General features: G+C 43.6%; 1 protein-coding gene across 1 annotated transcript; it reads right to left on the reverse strand.

Annotated features, from left to right (window-relative positions):
• Positions 1–506: 506 nt before the first annotated feature.
• Positions 507–6,914, reverse strand: LOC129753667 (uncharacterized). The gene has a single exon (XM_055749510.1). The coding sequence runs from the start codon at positions 6,912–6,914 to the stop codon at positions 507–509; it is 6,408 nt and encodes a 2,135-aa protein (XP_055605485.1).
• Positions 6,915–9,779: the final 2,865 nt, after the last annotated feature.

Genomic DNA, 9,779 nt, shown 5'->3' on the forward strand with positions numbered 1-9,779 from the left:
AGTTTACACAGCTTCAAGCTGCAATTGTATTTAAATTTTAGTTGCATGTTTAGGCTTTTCCAATTACAATTTTACTTACATATTCAGTGTACAGCTAGTTTTAACACCCGAACGATTTCTTAATTTTAGGTTAAGTTCAATGTGTGTGCTCTGTGATAAACTTTAAACCTGCTAGTTTCTTTTTAATAAACGGAATTACAATGGAATGCTTTCCACAACTAAACATCAGTTGTACTACCGAGTTGTGCGGAACCGGAATATTAGGTTGCTTTTTGCGCAATATTGGCATTCGACTCCTATCGCTCAATACGACTATCAATATCACACTCCAGTAATTTCACTTAGAACTATTAAACTTTCTAGTTTAAATAACGGAATTATAATTTTCAAACGTGACGGTGAATTTTTCACCAACTCGCGTGCCGCCAAACAGAAAAGGAATGACGTATCCTCTCGACGATGATCAGCCACTGAACTGCAATTGTCAGCGGCCTGTCGGAGAGTGCTTAGGCAGGGGTGCCAGTTTCCAACATCCCCCCTCCCGTAACACTGGTATCTGAAGTGTTAGATCCAGGGTTTCCTCCTTGTGCGACCTCTAAGACTGCTAGCTTTGCAACAGATTGACGAGTGAGTCCCTTATTTGTCTGCACGACTGCCCTTCTAATGCGCCCATCTGACCCAGGAACCAGTTCCAACACCCGCCCTCGAGCCCAGCCATTTCTCCTTGCTTCATTTACTACAACAACCAAGTCTCCCAAACGAACCGGTTTCGTCTCACCGAACCATTTAGACTGTTGCGTCATGGTCGGGAGGTATTCGCGCACCCAACGACTCCAAAAGCGATCAAGCTGTAGATTTATCTGGCTCCACGCGTTTCTCAACCCATTGGCTTCGCTGATCGGTCCCGACTCCGGTTGTTTGACACCATTGCTGCTTCCCAACAAGAAATGGTTGGGAGTTAGTGCTTCTGCTTCTTCTGACTCGATGGGTAAGTAGGTCAACGGTCGACTGTTGACGATTCCTTCAGCGTCTACCAGCAGTGTGTAGAAGGCCTCGTCGTCCAACTTTCTTCCCGGAATCATGCTCCCCTCTAGCGCTGTTTTCACAGAGCGTACCAGGCGCTCCCACGAACCGCCCATGTGAGGAGTGCCTGGTGGAATGAATACCCATTTCGTATCCACGTTGGTGAACGTGACTGCCATGTTTTCGTGGAACTGTCGGACTTGTTGTTGCAGGATATTGTCAGCGCCCCGGAAATTTGTCCCATTGTCTGAATGGATCTCGATTGGAGCTCCTCGCCTTCCGATGAAACGACGAATGCTCATAATGCACGACTCGGTGCTCAAACTGTAAACGACCTCTACGTGCACAGCTCTGATGGTCAAGCATGTGAAGAGAGCGACCCATCTTTTCAACGCTTGTCTCCCAGACTTCACTAATATTGGTCCAAATAGGTCCAGACCAGTGTAACTGAAGGGACGAGTATATGCGGCAAGTCTTGCTTCCGGTAAAGGTGCCATCCGAGGAACCTGGGGTTTGGATTTATAGATTTTACACCACTGGCATTGTCGAAGGACACGCTTCACTGTTTGTCGAATACGGGGAATGTAGAATCGCTGGCGCAACTCATTGACGACGGTTTCGAAGTTGCAGTGGATGTATTTTCGATGGTAGAAGTCTATGATCAAGTCGGTTAGTCGATGGTATTGAGGAAGAATCACTGGATACTTAGTGCACGTTGACACACGTTTTGCTGCACCGATACGGCTGTCGACACGAAGAACGCCGTTTTCATCCAAGTACGGTGACATTTGGCGAAGAATGCTTTGTTTCGGTAGATCATTTCGTTGTTCTGTCGATTTTCCTCGATTGTGAACCGCAACGCTCATTTCGGCAGGATATGAACACCATTGGGCATTCCCGAACAGTGAATTTTCGGCATCACGGAGTTCCTGCTGACCAAGATGTTCTGGAAAAATTTTCACACGGTTTGTCTTGAGGGCAATGTAACGGTTCACATAAGCAGTGGTTCTTAAGACTCTCTCCCATTTAGAAAATCTGGTGAAGTCGACAGTTGTTTGAGTTTCAGAAAGTTGATGGACGAGACAGGGTATCTTGAGTTCTTCAGTAGTAGTCGTAGACGATCTAGGTTGAGGCCAGTTTTCTTCGGACTCTTTCAGGAATTCGGGTCCGCTAAACCAAGCGGAATCTTGTTGGATCTCAATCTCGTTGAACCACTTCGTAGCATGATCTGCAATGTTGAGTTTCGAAGGGACCCAACGCCATTCGGAGATTTCACTGTTCGAGAGTATTTCGCCTACACGACACGCAACAAACTGGGTGTAACGTCGGTGGTCCGAACGAATCCATGCGAGGACAGTGCTTGAGTCAGACCAGAAAACGGTGCGTCGAATGTTCAGTGAATGTCCGTCTACGATGAATTTCCTCAATCGAACTCCTATCACGGCTGCTTGCAACTCAAGACGAGGTATGGACCAGTGTTTTAAAGGGGCTACCTTGGTTTGAGCGGATACTAGAGAGCAGATAAATCCTTCAGGAGTGGAGACGCGAAAATACGCTACAGCGGCGTAAGCTTCTTCGCTTGCGTCAACGAAAATATGGAGTTCAAGATCTTGATAAAGTTCCCGGGATGCTTCTTGGAAGTAACAGCGAGGAATGGAAATTTCGGCAATCTTCGGGAAACATTTCGTCCACCGTAACCATTTTTCGAAGGCATTGTTGTCTATTGGCTCATCCCATTGCGTTCCTGCTCTCCAGACATCTTGGAGGAGAATCTTCCCATGGAGAATGATAGCTGCAAGGAGCCCGAGAGGATCAAAGAAGCTCATAAGGCATCGTAGCAGTTGTCGTTTTGTCGGACGGTTACCGGTGGCTAGCAATTCGTTGATATCTGGAGGTAGAATGGTCGAGAACCCCAGGCTATCTTCTTTCGACGTCCAGTGCATACCTAAGATGCGTTCATAACCCCTTGGGTTCTCCAAGTTTAGCGATTTCGGCTGTGAGGTTTCGGCTTCTCCGAGGCTTTCGAGGACCTTAGAACTGTTAGACATCCAGCCTCTTATGTTGAATCCACCCTTGGCATGAATCAATTTGACTTCACCCGCTATTCGTGACGCTTCTTCTTCGTTCTCAAAACTATCTGCGTAATCATCAACGTAGGTTCTTTTAACTATTCCCTCTACTGCCCTGGGATATTGTTTTTCGTTTTGCTTGGCGTTCAGAGTCATAACGTAGTGCGCAGATGCGGGAGAACAGGTGGAACCGAAGGTAGCTACGTTCATGGTGTAAACTTCTGGTTGACCTTGTGGATCCGGGTTCCAGAGAAAGCGCTGAGCTTGCCTGTCTTTTTCGATGATTCTAATCTGGTGGAACATTTCCGCAATATCCGCTGAAATGGCCACGGGAAATTGCCGGAAGCGAAATAGGACCCAAGGTAGAGGATTGAGTTCGTCAGGGCCTTTCAATAGCATTGTGTTCAGAGAAATTCCGTCTACGGTGGCGGAAGCGTCCCATATCATGCGCACCTTCTCCGGCTTTTTAGGATTGATGACCGCTCCAAGCGGAAGAAACCAAGTGCGTCTCGGGTCGGAATCGATCAGCTCCTCTTCAGTTGCACGGTGGGCATAGCCCTTTTCGATGTAGTTCTTTATCTGCAGTTCAAGATTGAGTCGCAACTGAGGCTGACGGTTCATTCTACGTTGCAAGCATTCCCAGCGTTTGTATGCCATCGGGCGACTGTCCGGAAGTTCAAATTCGTCGAATCGCCAGAGTAGACCCGTTTGAAATCGATCACCACATCGTGACGTAGTTGTCTGCAGAATACGTCGTGCTCTTGTGTCAGCATCTGACTCTATCTGTATCGCAGGTGATACACCTACGTCCTCTCTTCTGAAATAATCCCGAACTAGATCGTGCAAAGAATTGTCGGCCGTACATGAACAGGTGTGGTAGTTGACCATGGATAATGAGCTATTCTCCGCTACTCCGCCATACAAGCACCAACCAAGCCTTGTTTTTGCTGCTGTAGGCGCTCCTGGCTGGCCTTCTTTAATGCGCAATGGGACAGTTAAGTTGAGATTGTTCAAACCAATGAGCAAACGAGGAGTTATATTGGTATACGAAGCGACAGGAAGCCCTTTCAGGTGCGGAAATTGTTCGGAAAGATGCGAAAAATCGAGAGATTGCTTGCTCAGGGATAAGTTCTTGACAGTACGTGAATCTTTCAAACAAACTTTCATGTTGTTCTGGCCGGAGATAGTCAAGTCTAAAACTTCCGATTCTCTATCAGTTCGAGATATTTTGCCTGTCCATGTCAAACATAAAACTCGTGGAGTTCCCTTCGCACCTAATTCTTTAACAAGAGATTGCTCAACAAGTGTGAGAGAGGACCCTTCATCAACAAAGGCATGTGTATCAATTGACTTTCCTGCACCATGAACTGTTATCGGAAGTATACGGAAGAGAAACTTGTTTTCTGGGCTACGATGTGTTAGACATTCACCGGATACTGGTGCTTTCTGCACCGGAGCTCTTGGAGTAGGATTTGATCGACTATTGGATGTTGATGCGGATGACTTGTTTTGGAAAGAGCGATTTGAATGGAGCAGAGGATGATGACGAGTTGTGCAGCCTTCGATTCCACACCGACTGTTGCTGCGACACGTCCTTCGACCATGGTAGTTTAAACAATTGCGACAAATACCTTCCCTTTGCACCGTATGCCAACGACCATCGACATCCAACGACTTGAATTTCGGACAATCTTTGAGAGGATGATTTTGAGTACAAAGCGAACACTTTTTCGGAACAGCGACCTCCTTCGATGTAGTTGGTGTTTCTGAATGTGTGTGTAAAGCGCCACGCTTCGCCCTAGGCTTGTCTTCCTTCACTAACGCCCCACGATACTTTGTCACCTTACCGACATGCTTGACCAAATCCGACATGAAATTACCAAATTCTCGTAGACTGACACTCGCCAAACCACTGCTGTAGACTGCCCATTGATATGCAGCAAACGCCGGTAATTTTTCAACAAGTTCCGATAAGAGAGAGGGATTGTTCATATGTGCTTGTTGATTCGCTGCTTCAATGTGGTCACAAAGATTCTGCACCTCCATTCCAAAGTCGGCCAGTGACCCCAGGTTCTCGGGCTTTGGAGCTGGTAAGACGCGGATCTTTTCCAAGAGGGAATTGATAAGCGATTCGGGACGGCCGTAGAAGGCGCGAAGAGTCTTCATGATGAGCGGAACAGCATCAGGGAGCATGAGCTTGCTGCGAACGGCTGCTAAGGCAGCACCTTTCAAGGAGCGTTGTAGACGGTTTAGATTTTCCACGGGAGAGTAACCGCAGGCGAGGGTGGTGTTGGTGAAAGTACTCACAAATATTGGCCAATCAGAGGGATTGCCATCGAAGATGGGGAGATCGCGGGCCATTAATTGTCGTGCCGCAAGTTGTGATTGAGATGGTTGGTAGGTATTTATAAATGGGGTGTATTGTGGGCGTTCATTTGGCTCAAGGCCTAATTGGTTCATTAAAGGCTCGAGGGGGTCATATTCAGGGGCAGGCATTTCATTTTCATTTGGGGCATACATTGGAGCAGTCTTACCTTGTTCGTTGATGTGGTTCCTGAAGGGTGGAAGTGGTACCGTACTTGTTTCTGGCTGTTGTCTGTTGTTGATCGGCTGCCACGGTTGCTGGGCAAAACGTTGTTGATGGCTGGACTGATTTGGCACTCGATGCCCGAAGTCGGTTGGTGCCCCTGGATTCGTCGACGGATGCGACGGGTTTCTTCTCGGCGTTTCCGGCTCGAATAGATCCGAGGGATTAGTTGCTGGTGTGATCCGAGGGGCTGAATGACAACCGGATCTCGTAAAAGTTGGAATTTGTCCTGAGGTACCGGTGGTAATCCCCGCATCGACCTGGGAGGCAAGCTGAATTGGTGCGGCAAGAGGTGGGGCCAACGGAACTAGTGATGGGAAAGTAGGTCTGGATTTTGCTGCCCGGCTGACCGGATTTGGCTGGTTCGACGGCTGATATTCAAGACCAAGGTGCTCCTGACTCGACCTAGCACCTACGTTGGCACTTCCTGTTGAATGTTGTTGAATACCAAACGATTTGGTTTTGGGACCCTCCATTTGTAAACGGCCTTTTTGTAGCATGACGGATTCCCACTGATGAACACCCATGACGGACCAGGAATTCCATTCCTGGTTATCTGGCCAAGGTTTGACATTTTGGTTGAGAAATGCGGATGGATTTCTTCCTGCGCTGTTTTTCGGATACGCGCCAGTGCTTCGACCTTGCTGCTGTATCCTCATGAGGACTTCCCTCGGTTGTTGCTCGGTGATCGCGCTGCTCATCGGCGGCTGCGGCTGACCACTTGTCAGGCCCGGTTTTGCTGCACTGACATTTGGAACTTGTGTTTGGTTGAGCCAGTTTTCCACTCGTAGGCGGTTGCCTCTGTGACTGCCTTGGCTCCTAACACTTTCTTCTTCATCGTCGTCTTCGTTGTTTTCTCGCAGCAGATTGTACCGATCCTGTACATACTGCTGGTCTGCGGCAATATCGTCCAATTTCGCCTGGAGTTTTACTTTTCTGGCCTGGCTTTCCAAGGCACGCTGAACATCGAGCTGCTGCAACTTGAGGGAGGCCTGGCGCGCGCGTGATGATTTTATAGAAGGCGCGCTGCCAGCCGGAATGCAGTCCCGACAACTCCAGGGGACTTTCTCGATCGAATTCGTCACGCCGGCACAGAGCTGGTGCCACCACCGATCGCAGGTGTCGCACTGCACCATGTCACACATGGAGTCCGGTTTATCGCAGGCGACGCAGTTGAACTGCTCCGTTGTTGGCACTGGAGTGCTGGTCCGGATGGTTTCCGTGAATTCGGCCATTGAATATCTTGAAGAATTGTTGCGGGTGTGTGGAATAAAAATACGCTGATCTTGTGAGCAGTTTACACAGCTTCAAGCTGCAATTGTATTTAAATTTTAGTTGCATGTTTAGGCTTTTCCAATTACAATTTTACTTACATATTCAGTGTACAGCTAGTTTTAACACCCGAACGATTTCTTAATTTTAGGTTAAGTTCAATGTGTGTGCTCTGTGATAAACTTTAAACCTGCTAGTTTCTTTTTAATAAACGGAATTACAATGGAATGCTTTCCACAACTAAACATCAGTTGTACTACCGAGTTGTGCGGAACCGGAATATTAGGTTGCTTTTTGCGCAATATTGGCATTCGACTCCTATCGCTCAATACGACTATCAATATCACACTCCAGTAATTTCACTTAGAACTATTAAACTTTCTAGTTTAAATAACGGAATTATAATTTTCAAACGTGACGGTGAATTTTTCACCAACTCGCGTGCCGCCAAACAGAAAAGGAATGACGTATCCTCTCGACGATGATCAGCCACTGAACTGCAATTGTCAGCGGCCTGTCGGAGAGTGCTTAGGCAGGGGTGCCAGTTTCCAACAGTCTGCGTATATCATTTGGAAAAATATATACCAATCTACTCTAACTAAATTCAAAACAAAGATTTGAACATCTCTTTGAAGTAATATAAGCCAAAGGGGTAGAAGTGTATTAAAACTAATTTCGAGAAAACATGCTTTTAAATTGTTGTGTTTGGACATTTTCAATACATTTTTCGAAAATTTGCAATTTTCTTTCGAACGTAAAAGTAAGTGAATTTAATTTGAAAATTTTTAAAAATTCCAAATTGAGTATCGTTTGGCATTGTTTACCCAAAATCGATCATTTTTGCCCTTATACCTATTTGACCCTGCTGGCCTCATATAATGGCAAAATATCGAAATTTTTCCAATTTGTTATTGTTTGACAAGCTTTAACAGCAAAAGGTATATTTATGATAATTAAAACAAATTCAAATATATTTTTTTTGGCATCTTGCTCTGTATTTATGAACATCATTAATGACAAACTAGACAGATTTTACAGTTGGGTGGTAAAATTCAACTGGAACCGGGTAAATCTCTAAAAAGAACGACTTTTTAAGTAAAATTTTGACTTGAAAAAGGATCGATGATTAGAAAAAGACTCAAATTCGTATTCATCCTGTTCATAGAAGACTTTCCAAATTCACTTGTCACTATTATTTTTTATATAACTAAAGAGTTCGTCGAAAAAATTATGCTGAAAAAATGTCAAAAGCTTGTGAACGCTATTTTTTTTTTGTTGCAGCAATACCAATCTGTGTTTTTTTGAAGTTTGCTTATCAAATTTTTCTAAGGAAGACAGTGAACTTGAAACCTTTGGAAAATGGGCAGTAATTTTTATTATATTTGGAGACCATAAAATTGACTTCATGTCCATTGTGGTCACGTCATTTGACATTTCTGGAATCAATAAACCGATGAGATTATAAATGCCTTGAAAAGATTGATTTGCATGTTTTTCAAAAGCTGTTATTTTTTTTAAATATTCCCGAACATTTTTTTTTGGCCCGCCAGCCAAATGTTGGCCACCCATGCTCTAGAATAAATCTATTTGTAGTGATTATAGGCTCATATGCGAATTTTAGAATAACTTGTGAATTTGTCTGGAGAACTCTTAATTAGCACATTCCGCTGATTTATAGCTTATGTGTATTGTGATGCTTTAATTAACTGATGATGAATAACCTTGAACAGATGTAATGCTGTCAGATGGGTTAACTATATCGAATGGTGATTTAAAAGAGTTTAGCGTGTATGTTGAAAAAAGCTGTCATGCATTTGACGAATTTTTCGGAAATAAGACGCGTGTGACCTTGTTATCAAAATTGAAAAAGGAAATAGTGAAAAGATTTCAAGAAGTTTATAAAAAAAAAGTACGACACTGTTATTTTCACCTTCTACTCTACTCTCATTGCAATTCGGTTATATGAATCAATAGTTAGACTGCTTTAATGGATGATTCAAGACGAAGTCCTTATTTCATATCCAATCTGTCGGTATTCCTTAATTACATTCTGAGCATTAATTCGAAGATTTTTTTTATTTGGATCATGTCAAACACAATCACACGTTTTAATTTTTACTCATTTTAGTTAGATTTTTTTATTATTATTATATTTCTTTTTTTTAACTGTTTAGATGCAAATGACACATTCCAGCGTGACGTCACAAAGTTTTCTAAATAACTTTTTGTTTATTTTATGTTAATTTCACGGTTCATTGTGCGCATTGGAAAAAATATATCTCTAAGTTAATAATTTAAATCGCAAAAATTTGGAATCAAAAGTTTTTGTATTGAACGAAGAGTTATCAAAACTTAAGCAAAAAAAAAAACGTGACGCCACTACGCGCCTATTTTTCTACTTTTCTGATTATTTGACAAAACTGTACGTTTCTGTTCTTCTATTCGATCAAACTTAATGAAAATGTCAGAATAGTATCAATTCATTTCAAACAACAAATCGCTGTTTTTGATTCTTTTGTATTTTGATTTCAATTTATTTTAAAGCGATTTAGTTTCATGACTCTATTGTCCTTATCTTCTGGAAAAGATGGATGGAATGGCTCCAGGCTCGATCCACCTAAATAATCGAAGCAACAGAATCGATTTCTGCTAGATGGATCTTTTCAATTTTTGGCAAATTCATGAAATGCTCATTTTGAAAAGACTCCTTGTTTTTACTTTTGCAAGTGTTTTTAATACCAATGATTCAGCCACAAAACATGGTACAAAGGTACCAACGCGTTCTCTGGAAGGCTCAAGTTCAATTCTTCATTCATTCAAATTTTTCA

This window comes from Uranotaenia lowii, chromosome 3 (assembly GCF_029784155.1).
Source record: "Uranotaenia lowii strain MFRU-FL chromosome 3, ASM2978415v1, whole genome shotgun sequence".
Taxonomy (NCBI): domain Eukaryota; kingdom Metazoa; phylum Arthropoda; class Insecta; order Diptera; family Culicidae; genus Uranotaenia; species Uranotaenia lowii.